Genomic DNA, 19580 nt, shown 5'->3' on the forward strand with positions numbered 1-19580 from the left:
GTGACTTTACCTAAGTCATGATAAAAATATTAAACAATACGGGACTAAACAGATGTTAACTGTGAATTCTTCATTCTACTAGATCATTTCACTTGTAATTCCATTCCAAGTCCACATCAAATCATTAATAATGGTTCTTGAATCTAATCATTCTTGTGGTTCTGAATCTCTCATCTACTTGTATTATCATCTGTTGTTGTTTATCCTTCCTTCTCAAAGAAGATCACCTACATCAGATAGATGATGCCATGACATGCACACGAATTGGATGTGAGTGAGGGAGTGCAGTGCTAAGTCATCTGTCTCATTTTCTCCTTCAGAGCCATCTGGGTCCAGTGGCCAGATATGAATCTGAATAATTGAAGATGGTCCTAGATGTGTGGCAATCAGACTTGCCCAGGGTCACATGGCTAGTAAGATATAATCGAGTCTACATCTCACTATTTTTTTCCACAAGAAATAACATGAAATAACAAATGGTTTATTGTTATCTAGATAAGCTATATTGTTTACTTGATCTGCCAGTTCAGTAATCTTATCAAAAAAAGAAAGCATCTGACATGTCATATTCATGATGAAGCTATGCTGGATTATGGTGATCAATGCTTTTCTTTTTTGATTTTCACTAATCATCCTTTAGATAATACATCTGAGAATTTTGCCAGGAATTAAAACTAAACTCACTGACCTCTAGTTTGAATATTACATTCTCTGACTTATTTTAAATTTTAAATTGGGACATTTACCCTACTCAATCAATCAATAAACATTTATAAATGCCTAATATGTTCCATCACCACCCCCCCAAAAAAAAACAAAAGCTGGTTCCTGCTCTCAAGATGCTTTCAATCTAGTGAAGAGGCAACTTGCAAATAAATATATATGAAGTAAACTATATAAAGAATAAACAAAAAATAATTAATGGAGGAAAGGCACCAGAATTAATAGGGTTAGGAAAGGCTTTCTGTAAAAGATAGGATTTTAGTTGAGATTTAATGGAAGCCAGGGATGGCAGTAGGCAGAGTTGACAAGGAGAGATTTCTAGGCATGGGGACTACCAGAGAAAATACCTTGAAGAGATAGATGGTAGTGTATTCCAATTCTGTTGTACCTTCCTGTTCTCCATAATCTTCCAAATATCACTAACTTTTGTTCAATGATCACATACATCACACCTTTTTTCCTCCCCTGGGATGTATTTAATTTCCTGCCTCATTATTTTTCTATATATTAGACTTGAAACAATCTTGGGGATGATTTAGTATTGTTTTAAAGAATATGCAAATAAGACCAAGAGAAGTAATGTGACTTCTCCAACATTACTCTCAGCTTTAGTTTATATGGTGGGTCCTATCACAGTTGCACAATCTTCTGACTTTAAATGTTTGTGGTCAGTCTTGTGCTTAGAAGCCTAATACTTAGAAAAGTAATGAATAGGGTGGCTAGGTGGCACAGTGGATAAAGCACTGGCCCTGAAGTCAGGAGTACCTGGGTTCAAATCCAGTCTGGGACACTTAATAATTACCTAGCTGTGTGGCCTTGGGCAAGCCACTTAACCCCATTTGCCTTGCAAGAAAAACTAAAAAAAAAAAAAGTAATAAATAGAAGTGGATAACAAAAATTGTAGCTAGCATTTACATATTTCTCTATAAGGTTTACAAGGCACTCTACATATATTTTCTTACTGAATTCTTGCAACAATGCTGGGAGGTAGATGCTTTAATTATCTCCATTACTACAAATAAAGAAACTGAGGCAAAGAATGGGTAAATGACTTGCCTAGTTAGTATTTGAGGAAGGATTCAAACTCTAGTCTTTCTGACTCTAGGCCTGATGCTCCATCTACTGTGACTAGGCTGCTTATATGCAATGGCAATAGTCCAAAACCATTTTGTGTATTTATTTCTTTATTTGTATGATAATATGATTTCTTCTTAAATAAATTATCTTAATAAAATTCTGAATTAGAACTCCTACAAGTTGCCCTCTCTTTTGACTTTCCCCTTCCCCACCTGCTTAGAAAATATGCCAGCTTTCCCTAATTAAGAATTAATTTGTGGGGTCAGTTAGATGGCACAGTGGATACAGTACTGCCCCTGAAGTCAGGAGAATCTGAGTTCAAATGTGACCTCAGACATTTAATAATTACCTAGCTGTGATTTGGGGTAAATCACAACCCCATTTCCTTGCAAAAAGCAAAAAAAAAAATTAATTTGTGGTTATTGTAACACACTTATTGTTCTAAAATTTTACCAATGTGCGTACCTTTCTCTGGAGAGAAGTATAATTTGGAGGCCTTTCTTTAGATCTGGATCTAAGTTTTCTAATAACTCAAGTTTGTTTTCCGTAACTAACTTTGTGGCTTGGTTTACTGTTTAAAAAAGAAAAGAGAAGAAAGTTCTGGATAGAAAAAAGTAAAGAACAGCTAAACTGAAGTCAATTAGAAAGGAGAAACTAGTGATTATGTCTGTGGTTTCCTTTGGTATTATACTCATAACAGTGTACTACAAATGAGAAACATTAAGGAGAGATGTTTACTCTGGGGGAAACTGAAATAAACTATGTGTATGAACTTTACATCTGTTTTTATTCATAGTATATGGAATTATTGGAGCATTGTGTTTTTAAATAACACTGAGAACTGGATCTGCATAATTTTCTCTGAAGTCAGGAAAAACAATCTTTCCTTTCCTGGTAATACTGAGTTAGTTCCTCTAACTTCTGGCTAATTCTGTCCCTTAACTTAGTAATTATTTACAGTTGCTTTCCTAATTTTTTTTTTGCTACCAAAAAAGAGAAAAACATTTCTCTGTGGATTATGATAGTTGCTTTTTAATTATCTGTATCAAAGGAAAATAGTTTTGTTGATTTATTTATTGAAGGAGTTAATCTATTTGCATTTGTCTTTGAATTATATGATATCATCTGTAATCATCTCAGGTAAGTGGAAAGGAGAGTGGCATTCTGAACTTGGAATCAAAAGACCTGGGTTCAGATCTCAGCTCAGTCACTAATTAACAGTATGACATTTGTCAAAACACTTCATCATCAGTTCATCATCAGTTTCTTCCTTTCCTTTCCTTACAGTTTACTTCCTGTAAAATGAAGGCATTAGATTAGATAATCTCTAAAATCTCTTCTAGCTGTCATAATCCATGTTTTTTATATGATTTTTATAAAGTATATTTATCTTAGGAAATATGTTATACATGGGTTAATATTATTTATTAGTTTGTATTCTTTCAATACCCACCAGGAAATTATGGCATGGTAATGAATGGTGGAAGGAGGAAAAAGGTCTTTAAATTTAGCTAATCCACAAGGACATTTTTTTGAGATTTGAACTCTATTAATAGAAGTTAGGGAAATCTCTGCTGATTGAAAATCATTGAGCACTTTCACATGTGGAACAACTAAGTGGAAGACACTAAATTGCTGTACAGATGGGAAATACAATTGTTCTCTCCTTGGATGTTCATCTTCAATTCAAGGGCACTGTACTGGGTGTTGAAGATGCACAAAGAAAAAAGAAAAAAGTTCTGCCTTCAAGGATTTTATAGGTAAAGGATACTGTACACATACATACACACAAACACACACACATGTACATGCATGTGTGTGTTTGCATGTATGTGTGTATGTGTGTGTGTATCTTATTTCTCCAACCACATATCCTAATTATTTTATATCCTCCATAGTGAATAATACAAAAGGTCTAGCTGTTGGAGATACCAAAAGGTACTATGTGAGAATAAATTGAAGAAATTAGCCTTGGGCATTCTATAGGAAAGAAAATTTAGAGGAACTTTTTTAACTATCTTCAAGTGTATGAAGTTTTGTCTTGGGGAAGAGGATTAGATTTTTTCTGCTTTGTCCCAGAAAGTTTAGAGCAGTAAGTGTAATGTCTTAAAGAAACATGGACTCGATAACTAATATCTCATTTCTAATTGTCTTGTATTTTGTTGATATTTATTTTTCTGACTGATTTTTTTCTTACAGTAATCAAGTCACAAAGTTAGTTCCTGAAAACACATTCAGGTATTCAAACCTACAAAAAGAATAACTAAATTGTTGTTGTTGTTTGTGCTCCTTTCCCAAAGGGACCAAAACTTCAGGAAGTTGATGCTATGATTTGCAAATGAATTGATTTTAATTGAGAGAGGATAGTACAAAGTCCCCAGTCTTCCTTTCTCCTCTGGAGGCTTCTGAGTCCAGTGGCAAGATATAGATCAGGATGACTGGAAAAGACTTCCCATTAAATTAGATGATTTTCCAGGAAAGAAGTGTTCATATTGCTGAGATTTTAAAATTGTATTTAATCAGTAAAGATTACTTCTCAGTTGGGGGAAATGTACAAATAGAGATGACTGAGAGTAAAATAAGCTATCTTGGCAAATAGTGAGTTTTCTAACATCTGTTATTGTTCAGTCAGGTCCAACTCTTTGTGACCCCAGAACCATAGCAAGCCAATATTGTCCTTGAGGTTTTCTTGGCAAAGATAACTGGTATTGTTTGCCATTTTCTTCTCCAGTGGATCAAGGCAAAAAGAAGTTAGGTGACTTGCCCAGTGTCACATAGTTAGTAAATGTCTTAGGTTGAACTCAAACATGAGTTTGAGTTCCTACCATTGAACCACCTAAATGATTCCTTTCCATCATTAGAGATTTTGAAGAACTTGTCAATATTTTGGAGAGCATTCTTATTTAGGTATAAATTGGACTAGGTTGACTTCTGGGGTGCTTGTAATTCTGACATTCCTATAATTCTTGAGACTCTCGGTTTGGTCAGAAGTTGGATGCAGCCTTAGCACTACACTGTGTTAGCCTCTAGAAGACACATTGGTCTTCCTCTTTTGAATTTCTGTTTTAATTAAGTGCTTCACAGTGGATGATACTGTTGCTATAAAAATGCTACTTAAATCCAAGGTCTAGTTGACTAATGATATCTCACCCAATGATGTATGCATAGTAGGTGCTCTTTAAATATTGAAAGATAAAGATGGGAAACTACAGAAGGGATTCACCTATGAATTTCAGAGAGACTAAATCTTGAGTAGAAGTTTTGAGTAAATGTGAGTCTAAAAGACATACAATACCAGGATCTAAAGACAGGATTGTTGCCACTGTAAAAGGACAAGGGGATGAGCACTTGTCAAAAAGTTTTTGACTAGTATGGGTTGGACTAGGTCACCATGGCGATCTCTTCAGAGTCTGAGATCCTGTGATTCTGAAAATAACTTAAACCTAGTCTAAGAGCACAAGGCCATATGCTGGAAAACTTGAGTTTCTATTTCCTTTCCTGTAATAAGTTCTGATAATTCCTCAAATATGAATACTCCCCATAGATATTTAAAGGATATCTTGTTTTTTTTCTTTGAATCTTCAATGCTTTTTGTACAGTTTTCTGTACCTTGTAAGTATCTGATGTTTATTGATTGATTGACTTCCAAGATCTTTCTAAGTAAATTATAGTGAACCTCTTAAAGTATATATATCTAGCAGAAAAATAAAAGTTTTGTGGATATCTTAGGAAAATTTTCCCCAGCAACCCATTTCCCTACAGTTGAAGTTCCCTACAGTTGAAGAACAGACCATAACATGAAGATGATACAAAATGCCATCCACATACAAACAAAGAATTATGGAATCTGAATTCAGATCAAAGTTTACTATTTTAACTTTTATTCTCATTTTTTTGCTCATGGTTTTTCCCTTTTGTTCTGATTCTTCTTTCACAACATGACTAATGTAGAAATTTATTTAATGTGATTATACATGCATAACTTATATGAGACTATTGGCCATATTGGGCAGGGGGGAAGGGATGAATATAAGGATTTGGAACTTGAAACCTTATAAAAATGAGTTTTGAAAACTATCTTTACTTTCAATTGGAAAAATTTTAAAAAGATAATTTAAAAAAGGAAAAACAAGAATGATATGAAGTCTATTGGAGGCAAAAAAGATGAGGGACTGGAAGCTTTAGTCTCTTTGCTACTTAAAAGTATAACCCTAGAATAACAGATATCTCTACTCATTTGTATGCAAAATATAATAACTTGTTCAAGGAATTTTAGGAATAGTAAGACCGTATCTAGTATACATAACCATAACTGTGTGTTTATTGAACAGAATTATAGTTGATATTGATCTTTTCAACATTTATACAATTCAATAATATAATTCAATCAATTATATAATATTGGTTTTGCCCTTGAAAGACAGTAATTAATCAATCAACATGCATTTCTTAAATACCTACCATGTACCAGGTACTTTGCTAAGCATTAAAGATACCAAGACAGAAATCAGATAGTCTCAATATCAAAAAATATCAAACTTGGCAGGGATCTCACAGGCCTCCTAGTTCAGTTTCCCCAAAAAACATAAGAAAACATAAAGAATATAAAAATATTATAACCTGAATCCAGGACTTTTTCTCTTGGTAAAGCCATGTGGTAGTTTGTAGTTTAGATTCTGTTTACCCTTCAGACACAACTTCCATCCTCTACAATGTTGCTAGCTTTTGATCTTAGTTTATTCAAACCTGGATTTTGACTCCCTAATTACTCAAGAATACTTTACTGCAATTACTTTCTTCCTTGCATTTCTCCCCATCCCCCACCCCTGATGTCTTACCCCCAAATTGGGCACTAATCACCATAGATCTCATGAAATTAGGACTTTATCAATCAAAAGAAGCTCTTGGAAAGCTCTAATCTGAGTATCCTAAAACAGAATTGTGATGATAGTCCTATATTGGGTATAGCATATTATTTCTGTTGTCACTCCCTTGTTATAAATAGAGGATCACTGGCAATAATTATTAAAGTAATCTTTCCTTCCAGGAATTTCCCTTATATTTATATCAATAGAAAAATATACTCAGTTTTATAGTTGCTATTATAACTTAGGTACCATGAATGAGTGATATACTTTGCCAAAGACTGAGAATACATTATTCTAAATTAGGAGTGAGGATGAATAGTATTTATATTTCCCTAAAAGAATATTCTAGAATGTGATCATAGAATTTAGAGTGTGAAGAGTTCTAAGAAATTTTCAGGTCTAATCTGATCATTTTATAGACGAGAAAAACCAAGTCCCAGGGAGGTAAAGTAACATGTTTATAGTCAAAGTTTCCCAACTCCACTGCTCACTTTCTAGACTTTTCTACATCCTCAAAAGCCACCTGTTTTTAGCCTGAAGGTGCCTATCAGTCACTTTGTGCTCCTCTTTTCTGATTGATGAGCACTTGGCTCATACCACCATTTCTTGAGGCATCCCAAACTTCCTTCACTCCCAACACCATTTGCTCTCTCTGAACTTTTTCTATTTCCTTCATAGCTTTTCTCTTCCCCAACTCCTTCCCCCAGTCTGAGGTTTTTTTTTTAATGTATTATTTTCATCTATTAATATATAACTTAAAGCAATTAAATGACACAGTAGCTAGACCGGCTAGACCCCCGTCCTGAAGTAAGGAGAACCTGAGCTCAAATCGGACATTAGACACTTACTGTTTCTTGGGCAAGTCATTTAAACTTGATTGTCTTTCATCTAGTGCTATCTCTAGTCATGCTGATTCATATCTAGTCACTGGACCCAGGTGGCTTTGGAGGAGAAAGTGAGAATGGTGAATTGGAACAGCCCCCACCTCACTCAAATCCAATCATCTCCAAGATGGTATCACCTCCCTGATGTCATGGTCTTCTTTGAGAACAAATGAAAAACATCCTTAAAGATAGAGATTGACTTTTTTTGCCTGCATTTATAGCTCCAGTGTCTGCACAGCGCTTGGTTCATAGTAATAAGTGCTCTCTCTCTCTCTCTCTCTCTCTCTCTCTCTCTCTCTCTCTCTCTCTCTCTATCTATCTCTGTGTATATATATATATATATATATATATATATATATATATATATTTCTATTTGTCACTGTTTGCCTCAGTTTTTTTCAACTGTAAAATAGGGATATTTATATACCTACTTCTCAGGATTATTATAGGAATCAAATAAGGTAATTTATTAAAATGCTTAATATAGTTCCTGGCACATAGTAGATGCTATATAACTGCTGATATCTATTGATGTGATTATTGATATCTATAATTACATCACACAGATAATAAGGAGCAGAGTCAAGATTCAAACCTATGTGCTTTGACTCTGTCTAGTCTTCTTTCTACTACCTACCCACTTAGAGCTTTGTTTTCTCATCTATTCTTTCCATTGTTCTGTTCAATCACTGTCAACACCTTCTCTGGACAGAAACATTCAGGGAAACTCATAGGTTAAGTGAACTTTCTAATCATTCTTGTATAAGAAAGCAGCAAATAAAAAGCTCCAGGACAAAAACAAACCCAACTGTGGAACACTACACACTGGAAGCAGGTTTTTATTCAAAGCACTTACACAAATCAAGAGAACAATGGGGGGAAAAAGCCAGTCTTACAGGTTTATTTCCTTTGCTAACATTTGTGGAATGTAGCATTTCTCTTCTATGAGGAGTTCAAAGGTTCCTGTCAGAGAAAAAAATGTTTTCCTTTGTCTGGTTCACCACCTTGGCTAAGTACAGATGTATGTCTATGATCAAATATTTGTTAGGCATAAGCTGACAGTTCCCACTAGCTGTCTTCTGATTTATCTAAATTAAATGGGTATTAGAATGAAATTCTAGTGACTGAAGTATGCATTTCAATAGGAAATTCACAAAATCAAATTGCAAAATATCTTTTACAAGCTTGACATGACAGAGATATATGAGAAAACACCTCTCCCCATTCCTTTGCAAAGATAGCAGGAGGGAAATAGAGCACTGTACATCATGTCAACTTTTTACAATGTATGGATCAATTTACTGTATTATATTTCTCTTTTTTCAACTTTTTTTTTAAAAACTATACTATACAAGATGGCTTTCTGGGCAGGGCAAAGAAGTGGGGGAAACTCTGCCAATGTTAAAAACAAAAGATTTATATGCAAATTTCTTTTTTTTTCTAAAAAAAAGTATGTTGCAGCAAAATAGAATTTATTTTTTCAATTAGTATGACTCTTCCAATAGAATAAAAGTTCCTTAAGAATGAGTTATTTTATTTTTATTGTTGAATCACCAAACCTTACACATAAATCCTTAATTCAAGTGTGTAGAATTAAATTTGATCACATTCAATTCCATAAATATGTATTAAGGATCTTGAATGTGTGTATGAATCCCAACCTCCCACCCCACCCCCAAAGATAGTCTCTGCCATCTAGCAATTTACAATTGCTATAAACTAAAAGATTATAACAATTAAGAACCTTTGAAACATCTGCACCTAGGTCATAGTGCGTGGCATATGACAGACCACAAAAAGTCAAAAATACATGTCCCTGCCTTCATGCAATCTGTCTTTCAGCAAAGAAAAGAGATGGGTTCACAAATGCCTCTAATACAAAGTGAAAAATTAGAGGAATAGGTGAGATACAAAGTGCTATGATCTCAAACTAGTGATTGGTTAGCTTTTCTTTTACATATTTCTTTTACTTTTAGATATAGCATAGTATTTGGAATCTGGGTTTTAACAGCAAACAGCTAAGTACAAGGCTTTCAAATTAGAGAAATAAGGAATAAGAAATGCAAAAGACTTGTAGATAACATCATAACACAGAAGCCTCATACTTTACATATAAAGAATACAATTTATATGCAAATTAAGATATTACCTGTGAAATCACCGATCCTCTTAGAAAACATGAACATCAACAACTTTCTTTGATGGAAAGAATTGGAAAGGGGAACACCTAGGTGGTATAGTGAATAGAGCACTGGCCCTGGCATCAGGAGGACCTGAGTTCAAATCCAGCCTCAGATATTTAATAATTACCTAGTTGTGTGATCTTGGGCAGGTCACTTAACCCCATCGCCTCACCAAAAAAAGGAAAGAAAGAATTGAGAAGCATTCAGCTTGGCAAGCACCAAAAAATATCACATGCACAAAAGAGTGAAAATTATTACATTTTAATAAACATGGACTGATTTATTATTGATGGAAGTGTCAATTTTATATTTGCTGACTACACAGTGAGAATAAGAATTTAATAATACCAAAACTGACTTTTGAAATATTTTAAGGTTTGCAATACCCTTTGCTTATGAACTCCAAAATAATAACCCTATGAGGGAGGTGTTATTATTATTTCTATTTTACATAGAAGTAACCTGAGGCTGAAGATGGATAACTGACTTCACCTGAGCAAACTCTAATTTTCCTGACCCCCAAATACAGCAATTGTTCTTTCATGGCAGCTAATTTAAGAGAAAAAAAAATCAGATTAAGGTAATTAAGGTAAAACTAGAAGAATATAAAGATAAGACGTACAATTAAAATAACTCAAATCTCATCTGTTTAAACAGGTTACCTTGTTGACACTAGAGAATGGGTTAGAGGAAAGGACATCAATACTTATGGTAATAATTTATTACAGAAGTTTAGCAAGGTAAATCAATAGCCATAACAAGGAGACCAGAAGGGCATAAAAATCACCTAACTCATCAAATATCTGATCTAAGTGCAGAGCAGATAGGTGAAACAAAAGGAAAGCCAGTTGAAAATAAAAACTCATTTGTAAAATGAGGACCATGGAAGATCATGAGTAGTGTCACCTCTTAAAATAATAAGAAGAAAGGAACAAGTAAGAATTAGGGCTAAGCAAAATTATCTTGAGAGAGCATAATTAAGGATGTAACTGGAATGAGATCCCCTCCTCCCAAAAATGAAAATTGATAAAGCTCTGTAAAAGACTTTTATAATAAACTCTTTTCACTATCAAGGTCAGTGAAGCTACTACATTTGAACTATAGCATCATATTTTTCTATGGACTTCTGGAGTGTGTTAGGAATGGTGTGGAATAATATAAAGAGAAGAAAAGCAGTGGGATTAACCCAAACACATATAGGGGAGGATCATGTTTGGAGATGTCAAAATTTTTAGGATATTAAGGGATTCTCAAATTTAAGTATTTTAGTATTTAAGAAAATACTAAAGATATAGGAGAAAAGTTTTTTATTCTTATTTTTTTTTAAAAAAAGACAATCAAGAGAACATCAATAAGGGGTGGCTAGATGGCGCAGTGGATAAAGCATTGGCCCTGGAGTCAGGAGTACCTGGGTTCAAATCCGGTCTCAGACACTTAATAATTACCTAGTTGTGTGGCTTTGGGCAAGCCCCTTAACCCCATTTGCCTTGCAAAGAATAAAAAAAGAAAAAAAAGAGAACATAAATAACTAAGACCCATATGCCTATATTTCCTTCTATATGAAATTTTTATGAGAATAATATACACAACTCAAGAGCCTCCTTGATTAAGGTATTAGAAAAGACTAGTCAGGTTCTTAGAGTTAGTATTGCATAGTAGACCATATCTTTACAATTTTGCAATTGACTTAATGATGCAGAATAGCAGTTCTAAAACATTTTGTTCTCAATTTTTTTGTACCCTTTTAATCTTCTTAAAAGTTATTGATGCATCTCAATAGCTTTTATGTATGTGGGTTATATCTATCTAAATTTACCATAGCAGAAATCAAAATATCTTAGGGGAAAAATTGCCCAGCAGATCTCCTTAAAGGTTTTCAGGAAGGAAGTCCCCAAATTCTCCTAACCACCCTTTGAGAGCCACCAATATGTACAGAATGCAAGAAACAGGTGATTCAGCTGTGTAAATGCTACTTTAAATGCTATCTTATAAGAAGATCTCTTCCCTACATATGTCAAAATCAAACAAGATTCCATAAATGTTACAACAATAGAGACAATCTTGTTCAACACTCTGCTATTATTAAATAAGTCATAAGATAGACTCCCTTGACAAAGCATACTAGTCAAAAACTTTTGCCACTGTCATGGAGAAGATCCAGCCCTGATTCCAAGGTGAAAAGACTTTCTTATAGATATTGAAGTCCTTAATATGCTTCTCTTTATAAACAAAATTATGCTGATTATTTCAAGCCTCAGAGCTGTATAGAATTTCCTACATATGATCCACACTGAGAGATAATATGAGATATTTGTGAAGTGCTTTATGACCTGGCAGGTAGTAGGTTCTTAAAAAATGCTTACTCTGCTCCTCCCATTCTCTGCCCTTAGTCGCTCAAGAGTTCAGCTCAAGGGACAGCTAGGTGGCTGCGGTGGATAGAGCACTGAACCTGGAGTCAGGAGGATCTGAGTTCAAAATCCAGCTTTAGACATTTAATATTTACCTAGCTGTGTGACCTTGAGCAAGTCACTTAACCCCATTGCCTTGCAAAAAGGAAAAACAAAACAAAAAAATCACCCCACACAGGGAAAAACCAAGTGCATGAAGAATGCCAAAAATCTAGTCTATATGTACATATATATATATATATGAAAAGTCAACTAATAGAGTTTGTTTAGTGTGAAAATATGGTTTAAATGAACCAATGGACATTGAAATGTGCTCATAATTGAATAGGAAGAGGAGAATGTGCCAATTTGCTTTTTTAGGAAAATGAAATGTTCTTTTAATGATCCTAACATTGTCCCTGAAGCAGAGGCCTATTTTTTTAATACGAATATTCTTCCAGTTATATTCTATGGAGGTGTCATAGAGTGTTATGATCTGTGAAGAACTGAAATTGAAGGGCAACTAGGTGGCGCAGTGGATAGAACACTGGCTCTGGATTCAGGAGGACCTGATTTCAAATCCAGCCTCAAACACTTAATAATTATCTAGCTGTGTGATCGTGGGCAAATCACTTAACCCCATTGCTTTGCAAAAATTTAAAAAAAAAATTGAACTTGGGGAAATCACCCAAACAGCAATTGGGGGGGAGTGGTAGTTTTGAGCAGGCTTCAGGATATCACAAACAAGGATGCATACAACTATGATGTAAAGAATAGTGCAGGGGATGGCTAGGCACAGTGGATAAAGCACCGGCCCTGGAGTCAGGAATGCCTGGGTTCAAATCCGGTCTCAGACACTTAATAATTACCTAGCTGTGTGGCCTTGGGCAAGCCACTTAACCCCATTGCCTAGCAAAAAACTAAAAAAAAAAAAAAAAAAAAAGAATAGTGCCAGGGGCAATGAAGGGTCTAGTCAAATCATCAAGCAATTATTAAATGTTTACCATGGTCAAGCACTGTGTTAAGTTCTGGAGATGTAATGAAAGGAAAATAGGAACAAAGACAAAAAGTCCCTACACTCAAGAAGCAAAGGGGAGGCACTAAAAAACAACTCTATGAAAACAAGACATATACAGGATAAATGGAACACTTGATCATGCATAAACAAAGATCAAAATAGGCATGGATACATGGAATAAGTTATTCAGAGAAGTATAAACAGAGAATGGATATGATGCTCATCTGATTTGAGAATTTTTAAGGAATTAAGTGACACTACACTCTTCCTGCAAGCATAAAACTGAAGAAATATCATGAAAGTGGGTAACAAAGTGGTTGATGAGATGTGATGAGGGAAAAGTAGTAGGTAATTTTGATGAAAAACAATCTAAACAATTCTTTTATAAATGACAGGATTCCAGCTATCCATTAACACCCAGGAGAGGAATTTAGAAGCTCTTGTAGGCACTCTGGAGAATGAATAATATATCGCTGTGATCAGAAAGGAGAACAAAATACTAAGTGTCATTGGGAAGGTTATTGGAAACAAAATAAAATCTAATGTCCTACTCTTGTTCAGAATTTCAGTACATACTTATTTTTTTTCAACTAGGATGTTCAGGGTTTTTTTTAAAGCATAAATGAGCTGAAGACTATTCAGAGAACAACTAAAGTAATCAAGAGGTTGGCAGTACTCCCAAATGAGGAAGGAATTTTATTTTATTTTATTTCTTAGGGTTGAAACATTAAGTTCACAAAATGATGAAGGGTTTTGTGTGAGGTACACACACACACACACACACACACACACAGACACTGTACCAAATCCTAGACTTGTGGTTATCCCACTCTGGAAATTTGAAGTTACTCAGTAAACATTTGTTAAGTGCCTACTATATGACAGGAAATCATATAGTGCAAATCCCTGGGGATACAAAAAAGACCCACAATCCCTACCCTTGAGAAGCTTGCAGAGGGGATGTCAAGCAAACAGATATGCATAAACAAACTACTTCACTAGAGGAATAGGAAATAATTAACAGAATGAGGAAAGGTTGAGAAAGACTTCCTTTAAAAGATGGGATTTTGAAGTTTATATTATAGTTGTAGAGCAGATGAAAGGAAGCTTACTACTATCTCAATGTATTGTTATAAACTCAGAGCTGAGAACAGTTTCTGGTATATGGTAGGTCTGTATAAATGCTTAATAATAATGGTTGTCTTTTTGTTCTCTAAGAAGACCATGACATCTGGGAGGTGATGCCATGACAAGCACATGAATTGGATTTGAGTAAGGAGGCAGCTTTCTCACTTTTTCCTCCGGAGTCATCTGGGTCCAGTGGTGGGATAGGGATCAGAACAACTGTCAGTGGCTCTGGATATGAGGCAATCAGGGTTAAAGTGACTTGCCCAAAGTGGTGCAGTGGATAGAGCACTGGCCTTGGAGTCAGATTGGGAGATCGAATCCAGCCTCAGACATTTACAATTTACTAGTTGTGTGACCCCAATTGCCTCACATCCAGGACCATCTCCAGTTGTCCTGATTTATATTTGGCCACTGGACCCAGATGACACCAGAGAAGAAAGTGAAGCTGGTGACTAAGCAAAGCATCCCTTCACTCACTCAAATCCTATAAATGCTTAATAACTAATTCACATAGACAAGTCACTTAGCCACTCTAAGGTAAGGGTTCTAAAATTGTAAAGTTGTAGACAAGTTCTTTACACAGATTAAAATCATAGATCCAGGTCCCTCCCCCTCAGGTGGCCCCAAATTAATCCAAATCAACGGGAATAGAAATAGGTAGCACTTTGAATCTTTCTTAGTACTGTGATGAAGTTCTTTAAGTAGTCAGGTGCTCTGAGATATAGCCCTTTGCCCAGAAGGAGGCGCCTGCTATGTATATAGGTTGAAACTGAGATAGGAACTCACATTTGAGCAAATTCCTCAATTTTATGAAAGGTTCCAGAGCATCTTAAACCTGAATTTGCTAAAGTGAAGTGAAATGAATAATTGGTCAAGCTACTGAAACTTAGTCATATTGATAAGACAACCTGAAAATTCAAAGGGAAAACAAATGCCTTTGTTTCAAAAGGAGGCACATTATTTTGGCTTGAATTAGCTGGATAAATTTGGCTTACCTTTTCATTTTCTTCATATAGATACAACCAAGGAAAAAAACACAATGGAGCAAACTGAACCATGCTTGACAGATAACACAGCTCTTTTTTACTTTGATCAGCAGAAATATTAGGGAGATTAAGGTTTATGGACTATTTTTCTCATTCGTTTTCTATAATTATATAAATTTCCTATTAACTTAAATCAAGAAAAATCAATATACCAAATTAATGATATAACATAATAATTAAATATAGTTTTAGGGTACCAGATAACTATTAATATATGCTGTGTTTTTCATGCACATAATCTCTTTTACCTATAGAATTTATTATATTTTAAGAAATTAATTCTTTTCTCCTTAGTAATGAGAAAATAATCACTATCTAATCAAATATCACAATGGAAATTATGCCTATAGATCTGCATTCATCAGTTTACTTTTTAGGTCAATTTCTCATTTTAAAATGCAGGATTCTGCTTATTTTTTTCTCTTATGTTCAAATATTTTCTTATATTCTTTCAAATAAAAAATATTGAAACCTATATTGCAGATGAATCTCAAAAAACTAAATTTTGCTTCTTCTTGTTGTTATGCTCGATCATGACCAACCCCATTTAGGGTTTTCTTGGCAAAGGCACTGAAATGACTTACCATTTTCTTCTCCAGATCATTTTATAGATGAGGTACATAGGATTAAGTGATTTGACCAGGATCCCAGAGCTAGTTAGTGTCTGAGGCCCGATTTGAATTCAGAAGGAAGTCATCTATTGCACTACCTAATTGCCCAATGGGGTTAATATTGTTCATTTGTTCCGACTCTTCATGACCCTTGTAGACCATACTGTCTTTGAGACTTTCTTGGCAAAGGTACTAGAGTGCTTTGCCATTTCCTTCTCCAATGGATTAAAGCAAACAGAGGTTGAGTGACTTGCTGGAGTGTCTGAGGCCAGATTTTAATTCAGTTCTTCTTGACTCCAGAGTCATCAGTCTATCTGTTACTGTGCCATCTAAACTTTGCTTAGTGACATTCTTAACAATATTTTAGTCCCTTCAATTCCAATCATAAATCTTTGTTACAGTCTAATTCACTTTTTTAAAAATGTAGTTAGTTCATCAACTAATTTTTTTTGCTTCATATTCTTTGATAAAGGTCTTTTAAATTCTTTGTATTTCTCCTGCTTCTCAGTCTCCATTGCATTATAGTATTCAATCACATTAAGGTGTCACTATTTTTTAACGGTTCATTTATTGCTGAATTTTTCAGTTGTTTCTAGGTTATTTTTAAAAATATATATAATTCTGATATTAAACTATTCGAAAATTGCTTTTTTTTCAACCAGAAAATTTTAAAGCATCTTAAATCTTTCTTCCTTGAAGCAGTATGATATGACAAGAATACTGGAGTCAGGAGAGACATGAATTTCACTCCTGACTCTGCTGTGATCCCAGGCAAATCATTTACTCTTTCTGAGCCTCAATTTCCTTGCCTGTAAAATGAAGGTCATCTGTTTTTGCACCACTGACTTCAAAGACTCATTTTTGAGGAAAGTGCTTTTGTAAAACTCATATTCTAGAAGTGTGAATTATTCTTAGTATCTCAGTAGTGTACCTTAGAAAAAGATGAATAGCAAAGATTTCAATTTTAGGTGCCGAAAACTAGGTGAGTTACTCATTAGTCTCTCAGCTCCAACGATATTTGCTCCAATCCTGACTCAGACATTGGATGGTTACTCCCTTTCCCCCCCAGCATTTTTAAAGTGAAATACTTTTTTTTTAAATGGTAAAAACACATCCAGAAAAAAAGACAGGAATTCCTTAACTTCTCAGTAATAGTGCTTGAGGAATCAAGGAAGGGGCACAGTGGGAAATAAGGAGGACACCAAGGGGTTATAGGAATTTTAGAAGGAAAAAAAACTCCATCTTGTTAAATTTAAGTACCCTGACTAAGTATTATTTCTTTTCATTCAAGCCTTATAGGAACCTTTTGTGTTAAAGGGGAGGGTCCTGGTCTGTGAGCAAACCCGGGTCTGGTACCAGCTAGGGACTCCCTCCCCACGACCTTTGACCTCGGGTAATCTGCATAGAGGAATGACAGGCATTCTGTGGAACAGGAACGGCGGAGCTTGCTTGCAACAGGAGGTGGACTTTCAGGCCGGCGTGAGAGGCCGGCGGGAGGTGCCGGGGCGGGGGGAGCTTAGTCCTGAAAGCGCTTTACTGGAAAGGTGAAATGAACCTCTGGAAGCCCAACGGGCAAAGAATCCATGACCCAGGGACCAAGAGGACTGCATGATAGTCGGCCTCTGGCCCGCTAACGGGCGGAGATGGGCCAGACCTCTGTCTCCACGCTGTCGGAGCAACGTTCTAGTGGTGAGTGGAGGGAGAAGCCTCCTTTCCTCCAGCTGTCTGTCCGGCGAGGCCGGCCAGCCAGATGCGGCTCGCACGCTCTCCTTCTCTCTCTTTCTTACCAACGATGTGGTTTTCTCGCACTCCAGCAAATGTAAAATTGAGGGCAACGACACCACTTCTCCAGATTGATTTTCCTCTGACCTATTAAATCTCATCCGTGAGCCGATTTGGGAAGCTATCCTGAATTCTTTGTCAAAGAAAAGTAGAATGTCTTTGGAGGGCTTATAACCGATTTTTTGCCTTAAAGGTACAGACTCCCTTTGGGGGTGGGGTGGGGAAAGATGTCTTGCTCTTTGGGATATTTGGGCTGCTTTTGAATATAATTTGATTTGGGTAAACCAGAGACGAACTCATTCACACAAAAGCTCGGAGCAAATTTAAGCCTGACGTTTTATATAGTTCCTTTTGGTGACAAACTTAAGAAAAACCTATTTGTGGTTTTGTTTGCAATCTAGTAACATAGTAATCCACAGCTGAATTCTTTTTTTTTTAACTGTATCAACTGTGTAGTTGATAGTAATACTGCTTGTTAATTGCCTTTCTCAATTGTAATTGAGTTTAACTTTTATGTAGCCAGCCATAACTGGCTGGGAGTTAGAAAAATCGGAACGGCTTCAAATGATGTGGTTTTGTTAAGACACTTTAGCTTCATGACAAACAACCCCCCCCCCCCCCAAATCAAATCACTTTTATTGCTTAGGGGTTCGAGTAGATTTCTTAGAATTGTCCAGTATATTTGTAGGTTGTAAGAAAGGGTGAGTGTTCTCTGTGTGTGTATCTATGTATGTTTTAAACAAAAAAGGGAAGGAAGACACATCTGGCATTTCCCCAGCTGTGCAGAGATAAACAACTCGGTGGTTACACAATGAGAAAATAAATAAATGAGAATATCTTTATATTTTTATGCCCAATATTTTAGAACTGGTGGGAAACTTGTCTGCCTACAGAATAAATATATTTTAATTATATATATACATATACATATATATATATATATATATACATACATATATTAAAAACAGATGACCAGACATGACCAAGGGACAAGGCACAGATTCCTAAGTCAATACCAGTAAGACTTATAATCTGTATGCCCAGTTGCAGAAATCTTTTTTCACCTTTACATTCTTTTCTGTTGAGTTATTTATATTCCTGAAGGCAAAGCTTAGCTATCTGAGGTATTGTAGACTTTTACTTATATTTGGTGCCCAAGGAATGATGAGTTTTCTGCAAAGAAGAAAATAAGAATTGTTTTTGATCAGTTTTTTTTTAGTTGAGTTTAGTGGCATCCAAGAAGTCTCACTTTGATCTTGGGACTTGTTTACTACACCTTTTGCAAATTAGTCACTTAGTGTGGTGACTTCCTTTGTTCAATTGAAAAGCATTCTGACTTCTTTCCTATTTAGAAATCTGGAGAGGACAATGTTTTTCTTTATCTTCTCCAGTACAGAAATCTTGGATTAAATCAGTATTTTAAAAATAAGTTTACTGTTTTAAGGCATTTTTTAATGTTAGGTTTTTAACCAATATATCAAAGGTTCTGAAGTTTCAGTGGAGTAATTCTTTTACAAATAGATGCAGATCTGTTTTCCTCTCTGACTTTGGTGGTGGTTTCAAGAATTCTTTTATTTTTACAGAAATGTATATAACTTTCTGGGCTACATGATGAGGAGCCTATTCAGAATTAGCTACACTAACAAGGTAGACAATTGGATTTTTCTTTTTCAGTCGTACTTTGAAATATACTGTTAACCCTCATGATGTGTCAACAAGTGGGTAGGACCTTACTGGATTATTATACCAAAAGATCACATAATTTGCAAATAAATAGAAATGATTATTATTGCTGAATGTCTCCCAGGAAAATGAATGATTTCTGCAAAATTTCAGGTCTATGTTTATAAAAGTATTTACAGATATTTATAGG

The 19580-nt window shown here is 35.2% G+C and overlaps 1 protein-coding gene across 5 annotated transcripts in view; it reads left to right on the forward strand.

Moving 5' to 3' along the window:
* Positions 1–19580, forward strand: part of PHACTR2 (phosphatase and actin regulator 2) — a 348693-nt gene that overhangs the window by 163681 nt on the left and 165432 nt on the right. Inside the window, exon 1 of one of the 5 annotated variants that reach the window (XM_074187746.1) lies at positions 16745–17614. The exons of the other annotated variants lie outside the window; for them this stretch is intronic. Coding sequence (XP_074043847.1) covers positions 17569–17614 — 46 coding nt within the window. The 5' untranslated portion in view covers positions 16745–17568. Of the gene's footprint in view, positions 1–16744; positions 17615–19580 lie in introns of those variants that run through there. 5 annotated transcript variants of the gene reach the window in all.

Source organism: Macrotis lagotis, chromosome 5 (assembly GCF_037893015.1).
Source record: "Macrotis lagotis isolate mMagLag1 chromosome 5, bilby.v1.9.chrom.fasta, whole genome shotgun sequence".
Classification (NCBI taxonomy): Eukaryota; Metazoa; Chordata; class Mammalia; order Peramelemorphia; family Peramelidae; genus Macrotis; species Macrotis lagotis.